At 46.1% G+C, this 14,375-nt stretch overlaps 1 protein-coding gene across 1 annotated transcript in view; it reads left to right on the forward strand.

Moving 5' to 3' along the window:
- Window positions 1-13,807: 13,807 nt before the first annotated feature.
- Window positions 13,808-14,375, forward strand: part of KIF12 (kinesin family member 12) — a 7,510-nt gene continuing 6,942 nt past the window's right edge. The window contains exons 1-3 of the mRNA XM_008050163.1: window positions 13,808-13,843; window positions 13,941-14,006; window positions 14,097-14,324. Of these exons, the coding sequence (XP_008048354.1) occupies window positions 13,818-13,843; window positions 13,941-14,006; window positions 14,097-14,324 (320 nt within the window). The 5' untranslated portion in view covers window positions 13,808-13,817. The remainder of the gene's footprint in view (window positions 13,844-13,940; window positions 14,007-14,096; window positions 14,325-14,375) is intronic.

Below are 14,375 nucleotides of genomic sequence, written 5' to 3' on the forward strand. Positions count from 1 at the left end.
CATCCCCACGCTCTGCTCATCCAGAAGAGTGAGTGGAGATGGTTGTTAGTCAGGACTGTTCCCGGTCTTCCCAGAAAGCTTCTGTCCTCTGGAGATGTGGAGTGCAATCCCACCCATCTTGCCAGCCTTCCATCCTGCTCAGCAACAGTTTGCTCTTCAATGTGTCTCACCCCTGGCCCTGTGCTTGTGCTGTTCCCTTTGCCTGAAATGCCTGCCTTCTCACTTCTGCCTGCCCCAATTTCTACCCATCTTTTTTTTTTTTTTTTTTGAGTTGGAGTCTCACTCTGGTGCCCAGGCTGGAGTGCAATGGCACGCTCCCGGCCATCGCAGTCTCGCCCTGCTGGGCTCCAGCAATCCTTCTGCTTCAGCCTTCCACAAAGCCTGATCTACAGGCGCACGCTACCACGCCCAGTTAATTTTTGATTTACTGTAGAGTTGAGGTCTCGAACCCACGGGCTCAGGCAGTCTATTCGCCCGGGCCTCCCAAAGTGCAGGAATTACAGGCTGAGTCACCAAGCCCAGCCTCTACCCATCTTTTCAAGCCTGTCCCAATGCCATCTTCTCCAGGAAGCCTTCCTAGACTTGTCATCTGACCAGGAGTCGCATTCCTGTCCTGTGTCCCAACAGCATTCGGTTCCAGCTACAACAACGACTAGTTCCATTTCACAGACACCTACTCAGATTCTCCTACCCGCCCTGTCCTTCAAGGGCCTAGAGTTCTATGAGGCAGACAGATGTTGACACTTCCACCAAATGGGTAAGGTTATGGGGCTGGTAGGTGTGGTAGTATAGGTCCTCAGAGGAGGGCTCCCATCTCAATCCAGGAAGGTTTCTCAGGAGAGGATGCAGTTACTCTGTTCACAACCAAATGACGCATTGAAATCGTAGCACCGAGCTTCTGACTCAGCACTTTATAGGTGTTTTGTGCTGAGTGAACGCTGGAGTCGAATGTGCAGCTGCAGCCCACACTTCTGACAGCTTCCCATCACCCGTGTGTAGAAAACCTAGCGGGAGGAAAGGTCTGGAAAATTCTTAAAGGATCCAAGGGCCCCTCAGGCAGGGCCTAGAGCAGCTCTGTTCAATTTGGCCTGTGATTTCTCAGTGGATTCCAGCTAGAAATGAAGAAATCCAGGAACCTCAGGGAAGCGGCTCATCAGGAAGTTCAGTCCCAAGAGAAGGATGGATGACTGAGAAAGGCAGACAGAACTCAAAACACCCGTGGGACCCAGGAAATCACTCCATCAGCAGCTGGCCCAACACACAGGCTGGAATGGGATGAGTCTGGTCATCAGGATAAACTCAAAGCCTGGGTTGTCAACCCTGGCTGTGCATCAGAATCACCCCAGGTGCTTTAAAAGCACAGATGTCCTTGACCCCACCTCCCAAACTAATTAATCAAAATCTCTGCAGCTGGTCCCTGGGGTCTCCAGATGATTCCGACGCCAGGGTGGAGGGCAACCGGCTTAAAGCTGAGCTCACTACCCCCAGGGAAGAAGGCAGGACAGTGTGAGAGACGGTGCAGGAACATGTCTCAACAGAGATTCTTAAACTAAAGCAAACTGTATATTTAAAAGTTCAATTTCAGTTATCCAAGAAGTCCGACTTTACAGAACGGCCCACGGAAGGAAGCTGCAGAGCCAGAGGACAGAAACCTAAGTGCTAGCGAAAGATTCCCCAACCTGCCACTTAGTGGTGCATGGCCTAGGGCAAGTGACTGACTATCTCTAAGCGCAGTTTCCTCATCTGTAAACCTGGGGCAATCATTGTACCAGTCCCTGAGGGTTGCTTCAATAAGCCATTCAAATGAAGTAGAAAAAGCGCCCATTGTCCAATAGATTAACCCCCATCCCTCTAGCCCAGAAAGTTCCAGACGCATGAAACATCATGATGCAAGTGATGGTCCTTAACGCTCCTTAGCATTCTTACATAGTGACACTATCATTTTTCGAGGAAAATACCCAGTCATAGGTAAATTATTCCTGGGTAAGGGGTCGGCAGGCACTGACTCAGTGGAAAGCTGTTTATATTTCCGAGAGAAGAGCTGGATCCTAGAATTTCACAATCACCCCTGGGGGCTTGTCCTTACCACACAACGAAGACTGACTTTGGCAGTATGGTCTCCTCTTGCTGGGCCACCATGTCTCCATCAGGCAGATATTCAGAGAGTGACCTTATGCCTAGGGCCCTTTGCTGGGCATAGGGATGTGTCCCCCACACTCACAAAGCACCCTGTCTAGCAGAAGTCCCAGCACCACTGCCCATGTCCACCAGGAGACGGGCCGGGCAGTTAGGGGGAGAGTGGTGGCCCAGGGGTTCCAATGGGCTTCTGCGACTCTCTCCACCTCTCCTGAAAATCACTGCTCCTTCCCCCAAGCGCAATTGCCACTCCAGGCTGTGCTGCCTCTCTTTGATTTTCTCATCGGTAAAGTGGGTAGGGAGCCAGCTGGAAGTTGACTCAGTGATCTCGTAAGGTCCCAGCTTTGGAGAATTGCATGAAATGAAATGAGCCTCCACTCACATTTAATTAAAGATTACAGCAAGCTCTGTTTGGAAAATTTCACAACAGGACCCATATCCATCTGGCTTTCCCCCCCCTCAGGGGGCACAAGTGAGCAATGACAAATGATCGTCATGTGATCCAGCGAGAACCTCCTTCCTCCCTCATGGTCCTCATCTCCACTCCACCTCGATCCCGCATAATGCCACTGTTGGGCGGAGTGGGCCCCAGCCTGGCCTAGGCCTCTTTCCACGGAGACCATGGTCGGTGTGTGTACCCGACCACGGGGACGGGCTCCCCTGGGCCGTGTGCTGAGGGCATGGCACACAGGTCATTTGGGCCTAATGGGGCTGTCCCCTGCCCTCTAGGCTTCTAAATTTGTATCAGATGGTCGAGAGGCTGAGAGGCCAGCATGGCCCAGGCTGGGAAGATGTCACCCATTTCTGGGCATATTTGAGAGCAGCTCTGTGGCAGGAGCTGACGATGGCCGTGATAAATGAGGCCTTAAATGAATCCTTACGTCATGGAGCTGAGTGTTTGCGGTTAGCCCTCGAGAGGGAGGGAGGGAGGAGAGAGGAAGGCTGGAGAGGGATGCAGGGGTGCACCCGACCTTCCTTCTTCCTTCCTGGCTCCTTCCCTTCCTTCCATCCACATTTGCTGAACTCCTCTGTGCGCTGGGCCCTGTGCTGGCTCAGAGACCACGAGGATGAGGCAGACGCCATCTCAACGCCCCACCAGTCAGGAAGAGAAACCTAGTGTGATCCAGGCTGCAGCTACGCAGGCGTGGGTGCTATCTGGCCTGGTGGGTAGGGGGTGGCCAGGAGGGCTTTCCAGGGGAAAGCTTGCAGGACAAATCCACCAGGTGGGAGACGGTGCTCCTGGCAGAAGGAGAAGCAAGGTACAAGAACAGAGGAAGGGAAGGGAAGCTTTGGGGACTGGGACACAGGACGCAGGATGGAGGGTGAGGGGACGAGGGGCACAAGTGGAGAGGGACAGCCAAAGGGGTCAGCAGGCGGTAAGCCCCAGGAGCCTGAGATCCCTGGCTGGGGAGCTCAGACTTTATTCAGAGGCCAGAGGGACGCAGGGAGGGCTTCCCAGGGGAGGATGGACCCGGGAAGAGGTGGGTCGGTGGGAGGGTCCCCTGATTCCTCCGCGTCTCGGGCTCACCCCCTCGGAGAGCGCACCTTGAGGGCCTGCTCGTCCCTCAGGGCACAGGCTCAGGAGAGAGCGCGGCAAGGGCAGGCCCACAAGCCACAAAGCGTCCTTTGTGCTGCGCCGGCGGCCATGGCCGCACGGTGCTCTGCTGCCCCCTAGTGAGCCCCGGAGACGCGCCTCTGCCGGGCCCGGCTTGCTCCTAAGCACAGCTCGAGGGTCCCAGCAGGCCTTCCCTCTGCCCCTCCGCATCCGTCCCGTGGAAGAAGGGCCTCACCGCTCCCGAGGAAGGAGGGCAGACTTAGAACAGGGTGAAGGTGAAGGGGGACACCGAGGAACGCGGCCCTAGCCGTGGGACCAGGCAGCCCAAGGTCAACGGGGGTGCCACGGGCTGGGGCCCCGCTGTTGCAGCTTTACTTTCCTCAAAGGAACAGGCCCGGACTCCAGAGGACTGGACTCATGGTAGCAGTGATGACAGGCGTGGTCACGGTGGCGATGCCGATGATGGCAATGACCACGACTGCAGTGAAGCAGCACAATCAGGGTGGCAGAGGTTTATGTAGGAATTGGTGGTGATGGTAGAGTTTTGGTGATGATGGTGCTGGGGTTATGGCGGTCATGGTGGGGGTGATGACAGCGATGGCAGCCAAAATAGCAGTAGTGGTGATGGAGGAGGCGGCTAACCGGACCGGAAAGCGACCGTGAACATTCCTGTATGTCTTGTTGACTGTGTGCACCCATCTCCCTCAGGCACAGACCTAGAGTGGAATTGCTGGATCATAGGACAGCGGCATGTTGAACTCCGAGCGGGTGTGGCCAGTTTTCAGAAAGCAGCTGTGTTTGCACTCTGACCTACAACGCATGAGGGTTCCACACACTTTGCACACAAAAGGCAAAGCGGTATTGTCTTTTTTACTGTGCTCATTCTGGTGTGTGTGCAGTCGTATGTTACTATGATTTTAGTTTCATTTCCCTGGTGAGTGTTTATGTTGGGCGCATTCTCACATGTTTAGCCGATATTTGGTATTGTCTTTTGTGAAAGTCTCTTTCCAGTCCTTTGGTCAATTTTTAGCCGTAAATTATCTGCCTAGACCGATGTCCAGAAGGGATTTTCTTCTAGGATTTTAATGGTTTTAGGGGTGACATTTAAGTCTTTGATCCACCTTGAGTTAACTTTTGTATGTGGAGAGAGATAGGGATCAAGTTTCATTTTTCTGCACGTAGCTATCCATGTGTTGAACAAATGGTGCCCTTTCCCAGTGTATGTTTTTGTCTGCTTTGTCAAATATCAGTTGATTGTATTTGGGTATTTGGGTTAATTTCTGGATTCTCTATTCTGTTTCATTGGTCCATGTGTCTGCTCTTGTACCAGTACCCTGCTGTTTTGGTAATTACAGCCTGGTAGTATAATTTGAAGTCTGGTAATGTGATGCCTCCAGCTTTGTTCTTTTCGCTTAGGATTGCTTTGGCTATTCTGGCTCTTTTTTGGCTCCATATGAATTTTAGGATTGTTTTTTCTAATTCTGTGAAAAGTGACATTGCTAGTTAGATAGGGATCACGTTGAATGTGTAGATTACTTTGAGTAATATGGTCATTTTAATGATGTTGATTCTTCCAGTGCACGAGCATGGAATGTTTCTCCATTTATTTGTGCCCTCTGCAATTTTTTTTCATGAGAGTTTCATAGTTCTCTTTGAAGAGATCTTTCACTTCCTTGGTTAAATATATTCCCAGGTATTTTCGCTTTTTGGCTGCTATTGTAAATGGAATTGAGTTCTTAATATGATGGTCAGCTTGGTCGCTATTAATGTATCGCAGTGCTACTGATTTGTGTGTTTTGATTTTGTATCCTGAAACTACCAAATTCATGTATCAAGTCCAGGAGTCTTTTGGAGGAGTCTTTAGAGTTCTCTAGGTATAAGGTCATACTGTCAGCATATAGAGATTGTTTGAGTTCTTTCTTTCCAATTTGGATATGCTTTATTTCTTTTTCTTGCCTGATTGCTCTTGCTCCTTTGGTCAATTTTTAATTGAGTTATTTGCTTCTTATTGGCTTGTAGAGAAGCTCTGGGTATATTCTAGATAAGTCCTTTGTTGGATATAAGTACTGCAAATGATTTCTCCCGGTGTGTGATTTTCCTTTTTACCCTTTTAAGTAGAGTTTTTTATAAACAGACGTTTTAAATTTCAATGTGGTCCAAAGCATTGATATGGTTAGTGCTTTTTGTGTAAAAAAATCTTTGTCTACTCCCAATGTCATGAAGATATCATCCAAATTTTCTTCTAAATGTGAGTCTATCATTAATTTTAAATTAATATTGTGAAAGGTGTGAAAAATAGGGTCAAGGATATTTTTCTCTCCCTAAAAGGATATGCAGTTAATCCAGTCCAAATTATTGAAAAGAACATTTTCTCTCAACTGAATTACAGTGCTTCCTTTGTTATCAGTCAGGTGATGCATATGAATGGATGTGTTGCTGGAGGCACTTTTGTTCAGTCACTTATCCTTGCATGGCTACCACACTGTTTTGACTATTGCAGCTTTATAGTAAGTCTTCATATGTGGTAGTATAAGTCCTCCAACTTTGTTCTTCTGCATTATCAACCTGGCTGTTGTTGTAGTCTTCTGCATTTTCATATAAAATTTAGAATCAGCTTATCAATTTCCATTTTTTAAAAAGTCCTTGCTTAGATATTGATTGGGAATGTATTGAATCTACATATGTCAGTTTGCTGAAAAGTGACAACTTCACAATGCTTTGTTGTCCAACTCATTAACATGGTCATTCTTTCCTGTTATTTCGGTCTTCTTAAATATCTCTCAGCAATGTTTTGCTGTTTTCAACATGTGATTTTTGCACATCTTTCATTAAGTTTATTTCTAAGAAGTTAATTTTTAAAATGCCGTTCTAAATGTTAAAATTTTAATTTCCAATTGTGTATTTTATGTCAACAATAGTATATACTACATGCATATTGACATTGTATCAGAGACTTTGCTAAATTCACTTATTATTTCTAGCATCTTGTTTAGAGACTCTTCAGAATTTTCTATATACACATACATCTGAGTATTTATGTGTACTGTGAAAATGACAGTTTATATCTTTCTTTTCATTTACTACATTGATTGTTTGTTTTTCCTGCCTTACTATACCAGTATGATGGGGAGTGAAGAGGAAGTTACTTTTACCATTAAATATGATGTCTTTTTAATTGTTTTCCTGTAGGTCTTCTTGTAGATAACTTTCATTAAATCAAGCAACTCCCACTGTACTTCTAGTTTGTTGAGAGCTTTTATTTTTACCATGAACAAGTGTTAAATTTTACCAGTGTCTTTTCTGTATTTATTGAGATGATCATTTGATTTTCTTCTTTATTCTACCAATGTGTTGACTTACACTGACTGATTTTCAAATATTCAAGAAACTTTTGAGTTACTGGAATAAATCTACATGTATTATGCATTTTATGTGTTACTAGCTTAGGTTAGCTAATAATTATTTGGGATCTTAACATTTGTGGTTGTAAGAGGTAATGACCTACATTTTATTTTCTTATGATGTCATTGTAAGGATTAGATATCAGGGTTAGGCAGGCCTCATTAAAGAAAAAAAAAAAAGAATTTGGAAATGCTCCCTCTGGCTCCACTGCTGAAAGTTTGTCTAAGATTGATATTATTACTTCCTTAAGTGTTTGGAAGATTCCCCAGTGAAGCCATCCAGGCCAAGAGTTTCTTTTGTGGAGAGGTTTTTAATTACACATTCAACTTGCTTAACAAATATAAAACTATTCAGCTATTTTACTCTTTTCTCTCATCCATTTTAGTAAATTGAGATTTTTAAGGAATTTGTCCATGAACTCATGAACATGGTCAAGTTTGGATTTATTGGCATAAAGTTATTCACAATATCTTATTATTCTTTTAACGTCTGTGGGATCTTTAGTAAAATTCCCTTTTCCCTGATATTGGTAATTTGCATTTTTCCTTTTTTTTAATTAATTTGCTAAGCACTTATACAAATTGCTGATTTTATCAAAGAAACAACTTTCAGCTTTGTTGATGTTTTCTACTTTATGTCAGCTATGCATTTCATTGGTTTCTGCTATTATCTGTACAATTTCTTTTCTTCTTTCTTTGGGTTGATGTGCTATCCTTTTCTAGTTTTCTGAGGTGGAAGTGTCCATGCTAGGTTTCTCACTCAATCTCTTTTCTTTTCTTTCTTTCCTTTTTCTTTTTCTTTTTGTTTTGTTTTGTCATAGTCTTACTCTGTCACCAAGTTGGAGTACAGTGGCATGATCACGACCATCACGACCTCCTGGACTCTGGTGATCCTTCTACCTCAGCATCCCAAATAGCTGGGACTAGAGGCATGTGCCACCACACCCAGCTAATTTTATTATTTTTTGTAGAGCTGAGGTTTTGCTATGTTGCCCTGGTTGTCTTTTCTTTCCTAATACAAGCATTCAGGGCAATAAATTTCCTCTAAGCACTGCTGAATTACATATTGTACTTCCCTCATTATTCATTTCAAGATATTTTTTAATCACATTGGGTTTTATTCTCTGATCCAATGGTCATTTAGAAGTGTTTTTGTCTGATTTCCAATTATTCGGGGTGATTCTCTAGTTATCCTTCCTTTATTGCTTCTAGGTGAATTCCTCTATGGTCAGAGAACATGCGCAACATGATTTTAAGCCCTTGAAATTATTGAGGCTGGCTTTATAGCCCAACATCTATTTTGGAAAGTGTTCCATGTACACTTGAAAATGTGTATTCTGTAGCTATTGGATTTAGTTTAGTGTTCTGTATATGTTATTTGGATCAAGCTGGGTAGCAGTGCTGTTCAAACCTTCTATATTTTTACTGAATTTTTACCTGCTGTTCAATCAGTTATTGAAAGAGTTGTTTTAATATTATCTTCTACAATGGTGGATTTGTCTAGTTCTCCTTGTAATTGTTATTAGATGACTACAATTTAAGATGATTATGTCTTCCTGTGGGATCACATGATAACAAAATGCTTCTCATGGTCTCTGCTAATGCTTTTTGCCTTAGAGCCCACTTTGTCTGAGGTGAACACTGCGGCAACACTTTCTTTGATTAGGGCTGATGTAGTACAGCCTTTTCTATTCTTAGACTTCCAGTCTATCTCCTTCCTTAAATTTGAAGTGGGCTTTTATTTTTTAAACAACAAAACATAGGCCGAGGCGAGTGGATTGCCTGAGCCCACGGGTCCGGGACTAGCCCAGCCAACTTGGCGAGACCTTGTCTCTATAATAAATCAAAAATTAACTGGGCATGGTAGTGCACGCCTGTAGTTCCGGCTACTTGGAAAGCTGAGGCGGAAGGATCGCTGGAGCCCAGCAGGTTGAGGCTGCAATGGCCGGGAGCATGCCACTGCACTTCAGTCTGGGTGACAGAGTGAGACTCCAACTCAAAAACAAAAACAAACAAACAAACAAAAAACCAGAGAAACATTTTGTTTTTTAGTATCCAGTCTGACAATCTTTGTCTTTTACTTGATGTGTTTAGCCCATGTACGATTAGTGTACTTACTGATATAATTGAGTTTACTTTTATTTTGTTACTTCCAAATTTGTTCTTTATGATTGTATTTATCATTTTTGTTTTCTTTTGAATCAATCAAGTTTTTGTTTGTTTGTTTTGTTTGTTTGAGTTGGGGGTCTCACTGCAGTTTAGACCTCCCGGGCTCCAGTGATCTTTCTGCCTCAGCTTCCCAAGTAGCTGGGACTACAAACACATGCCACCATGCCTTGTTGATTTTTCAAGTAATTTTAATTCATCATTCTCTACTATTAACTTTCTAGTTTTAATTCTTTTATTTTGATAACAGTTAATTTAAAGATGTCATATAATCACTGACCTATTACAATCTACCTTAAATTAGTGTATTCTCTCTTTGCCAACAGCTGGAGAGTCAGGTCCACAATTCTACAGCTTAACCCCTCCTGTCCCTAATGCTAATGTCATGAAGTGATTCTGTATATATCATAACTGAAGCAAAAAAAATGGTATGCCTTTCTTTTAAACAGTGAAAATGATTTGACATAAACCCTATTCCTTCTGGTGTTCGTTATTCCTTTCATTAGTTCCATTATCTCATACAGAGTCACTTTTACTCAATATTTTAAAAAATTGTCCTTTAGTATTTCTTATAGTGGTGATCAACCGGAAGTGAATTATCTCAGCTTCTGTTTGTTCAAAAATGTCTATTTTACTGACCTTTGTGAAGGATACTTTTGCTGGGAATATCCTTCTAGGTTGATTTTTTTTCTCTTTAATTTCAGCACTTGGAAGATGCCATTCTCTCATCTGTGGGTGTCTGTAATTTCTACTCAACAGTAGCTGTCAGTGTCATGCTTGTTGCTGTGAAGCTTATGTATTTTTCCCTGTGGCTGTTTTCATGGTCTTTTCTTTGTCTGTGGTTTTCAACAGTTTAAGATGTGTTTGGGCTGGGCTCAGTGGCTCAGCCTGTAATCCTAGCATTTTGGGAGGCTGAAACGAGTGGATTGCCTGAACCCAGTTCGAGACGCACCCGGGGAAACTTGGCAAGACCTCATCTCTAAATAAAATAAAAAACTAGCCGGGCACAAAGTAGCACGTGCCTGTTGTTCCGGCTACTTGGAAGGCTGAGGCAGAAGGATCGCCAGAGCCCAGCAGGTCGACGCTGGGGTGGCTGTGAGTATGCCACAGCACTCCAGCCTGAGCAACAGAGACTCCAATTAAAAAAAAAAAAATCTTTGATGTTTCTTCACATTTGTCCTGATTCCTCTTATATACCTTGCTCCATCTTTCAGTAAGTGTTGTTGACTCTGTAGTAAAAGTACATCCCAAATCTGACCACTTCTCATCATCTCTGTTATTAACTCAGATAAAAGCTGAAGTTCTCTAAGTGGCCCACAAGGTTGCATGTGATTGGCCCCCTATTTCCCCTGGATCTTTTGTCTCCCACACTCCCCTTGCTGACTCTACTCCAGACTCTAGCCTTTTCCATTCCTTGAACACATGTGGCATGCACACTGGATAGTTATTCTCAGGACCTTTGCACTGGATAGTTATTCTCATGGGGTGATCTTCCCCAAATAATAGCTAGACTAACTCTCCTTAAAGCCTTTCTTCAAAAATCACCTTCTCAATTATGTATTCTATGACCATATGACCATGCTACTTAAACTACAGCAGTATCTTCAACCCAACTCTCAACAACTCCTACCCTGATTGATTTTTTTTTAATAGCACTTATCAACTTTTTTTTTTTTTTTTGAGTTGGAGTCTCACTCGATTGCCCAGACTGGAGTGCAGTGGCTGCTCCCAGCCACCGCAGCTGCAGTCAGGACCTGCTGGGCTCCGGTGATCCTTCCGCCTCAGCCTTTGGAGTAGCCGGAATTACAGGCATGTGCCACTATGCCCAGCTGATTTTTGATTTATTGTAGAGATGAGGTCTCGCTGCCCAGGCGGGTCTCAAACCCGCGGGCTCAGGCAATCCACCCACCTCAGCCTCCCAAAGGTGTGGGATTACAGGCTGAGCCACCAAACCCGGCTCACTTATCAACTTTTAACATGCTATGTAATTTTGTTTTTTGAGTCATGATCTCACTCTGTCACCCAGGGTAGAATGCAGTGGCATGATCATGGCTCACCACAGACTCGACCTCCTGGGCTTGGGCAATCCTCCTGACTCAGCCTCCTGAGTAGCTGGGACTATAAGCGCGCACCACCACGCTTGACTAATTTTTTGGTGATTTTTTTTTTTTTTTTGTAGAGTCAAGTTCTCACTGTTACCCAGGCTGGTCTCGAACTCCTGGGCCCAAGCAGTCCTCCTACCTTGGCCTCTCAAAGTGCTGGGATTACAGGCGTGAGCCACTGCACTCAGCCTATGTAAATTATTCACATGCTTATTTTATTGTCTGCCTCTCCCACCTCATTAGAGGGTGAGCTCTACCCGGACAGGATGTTTATCGGTGGGCTTCACAAATGCATGTATCTCAAGTACCCAGAGGCCTGGCAATTAGAGTAGGCTTCACCCAAGTGTGCTCATGAATGCTCAAAGATGTTCACACTCACTGTTGGAGAACCGAATCCGGGCTTGGCTCCTGCCTGTGGGCATCTGGTGATGTCCACGTTCTGATCCAGGTGGGGAGGGCTTGTGCACAAGTTCCCACCAACCAGCTCGCCACACCCTTCCATGCACACCTCTCCTGTCTGTGATTTTATCAAAATTCCTTCAGTGTGGCTCATATCAGTCTGGTTTAAGCAGGGACAGCAATCTGATTAAACCACTGTACACTAAGATGCAAATAACTGGTAGTCCCTTAACATGTATAAGGACATTTAAAGGAGCAACCTGATCACTTCCTGGATCACCTCCTGAAAAACGCCACCTGCCCAACAGACAGCGTCAGGACTTACAGCTCCCAGTTCTGGGCTTAAACCTCAGTTCTGCCATTTAGAGCTGCTTTCTCCTTAGACAACTGCTCCTCCCTACCTGTTTCCTCATTGTTTTCATCTGAAAAACAAGAATAGTAATTTTTGTCCTCTCTGGCTCAAGGATTAAAAAAAAAAAATAGATTGAAAGGAATCTGAGTGATTATGGAAGAATTTTTATTTTGCTTTTAGGTAATTCTTTACAATCTATGAGTGTCACTGTGTCATTGAAATCTCAGAACAACCATGTAAAATTGGAGGGGGATCATTAATTATTTTGTACAGGAAGGAAACAGGTTTAGAAAGGCCAAGTCTCTGTGGCAAGTTAGCTGCAGAGCTGGGGGCAGTGGTTCTTTACTCTACAGAACTCTCCCTGTATTACTATAACCGAAAGGTCTATGGGCTCTTTCTTGCATACCTCCAGTGCCTGGGGAGCTCACTGCCACCCAGGATAACCCGTTCCCCAGTAGGGTAGCTTTGATAGTTGGTTGTCATTTGTGGTGGTATAGAGTGTGTTACATTGAGAAGGGATGATTTTCAGGGTTTTCGCCCTAATGTGTATTTAGGGGGAGGGGGTTTGCAGAAATATCCAGAGAATGTGTAGCGACAGCCACAATGGCAATAGTAATAGCAAAGACAATCTGACAGTGTTATGTCCCTGTTTGTAACATTTCATGGCTTCCTGGCTCCTTGAGGAGTGAGCCCTGACTCCTTGATGTGTCCTGGTGGGCTGGCTGCAGCCTCACATCACCTCTCCAGGTCACACACATCTCCTCACCCCACCCTGGTCCTCCTGACACCTTTCCTCTGCCTGGAAATGCCTCACCTACCATTCTCACCTCCCCGCCCCCCCAAATCCCCCAAGAGGCCCTACACACTGGATTGTACTTTTCCATCTCCCCAGCCAGACTGTGAGCTGGGAAGTGGCAGGACCTGCATATGATTCCTCTGTCCTGGTGCCCAGCATGGAGACTGGCACGGAATGAACGATTGCCCCACCCCAGCACACTCATAGACATCTCTACGGCTCTCATAAGCCAGACCAGGAGAGAGTTAAACAATCGTGCTGGCCTTGGATTGACCTTGGCATTAGAGAGGCAGATGCCCAAATGTTTAACCAGGTCCTTGGAAACCTGTTCTCAGCTCAGCTCAGAGACTCAACCCAGCCAGGTCTTCCCTAGTGCCTGGACGGGGCACTCCGGTCTGTCAAAGTCCCTACACTCCCTAGGCCTGGAGCTGAGGAAAGCCCAAGCGACTGGGTGGGGGGTGATTATAAAATGGGAGGGGGTGGGGGTCCGTGAAGAGTAGGAAGAGCCTGGTTCATGCTCTGCACAGGCTGGCTCTGTGGCCTTGGCTGAGTCCTTCCTGTCCCTGCTTCTGTATCCCCATCTGTGCAGAGGAGGCTGGTCTGGGTGGTCCCATGGGTACCTCCTGATGGGACTGGTTGAGAACAAAGACTCCTCAGACTCCATAAATTCCTAGCTAGGGGTCCCCTAGCTTGGGAGAGACTTTCTCCACTGCGTGGTGGGGATGAGTAAATCTTTAACTAGCTAGCTCTGGGCCGGCGGGAGCCTTTCCGGATGGATGGCTGCCTGGGATGGGAAGATGGGGGTGGGAATATTAGATGTGCGTAGACCGTCCCAGTGTTGGGGAGAAGGGAGGGTATTGGGAAGGGAAAGGAGACTTGGGCGGAGCTAACGCCGTGTGCAGAGCCCGACATGGAGGAACGCGGATCGCCCGATGGGTAAGAAGAGCTTCAGAGAGGTTTGGGGAGCCCTGAACGCCGCACCTGGCGGCTCACCGCTGGGCGCTGGGGTGTTAATTCGCATTGCTGCCTAAAGGGACCCCGCGAGGAGCCTGGAGCAGGGGCCAGAAGGGCCAGAAACGCCCATCCAGGTGGTGCTCAGGTGGGTATAGGTTGGCTAGGAGGCATCCAGGCGAGGCAGGAATCCATAAAGACATCAGGATGTACCATCTGCCCTCCTGTCGGACCCCAGGGTGCGACCCATGAGCACGGCCGAGCTGCGTCGAGGGGAGCAGAGCGTGCTGCACTGCTCTGGGACCCGGACTCTGCAGGCAAGGGACCCCTCCCCACTCCCAACAAAACCTACTCCGGGAACCTGGGTCCCTTCCTCCAACCAGATTTGTCCTAGACCTCGCCCTCCCCAAGGTGCTCCTTCCTTACCCAGTGTCCTGCCCTCCAGGGTACCCCGCCCTCCCCCAGGGTGCCTCACCCCTCTAGAGCGCCCCGTCTCTCCAAAGTGCTCCTCCCTCCT

Source organism: Carlito syrichta, unplaced genomic scaffold (genome assembly GCF_000164805.1).
Source record: "Carlito syrichta isolate Samal-C Ts95f unplaced genomic scaffold, Tarsius_syrichta-2.0.1 Scaffold143111, whole genome shotgun sequence".
Classification (NCBI taxonomy): domain Eukaryota; kingdom Metazoa; phylum Chordata; class Mammalia; order Primates; family Tarsiidae; genus Carlito; species Carlito syrichta.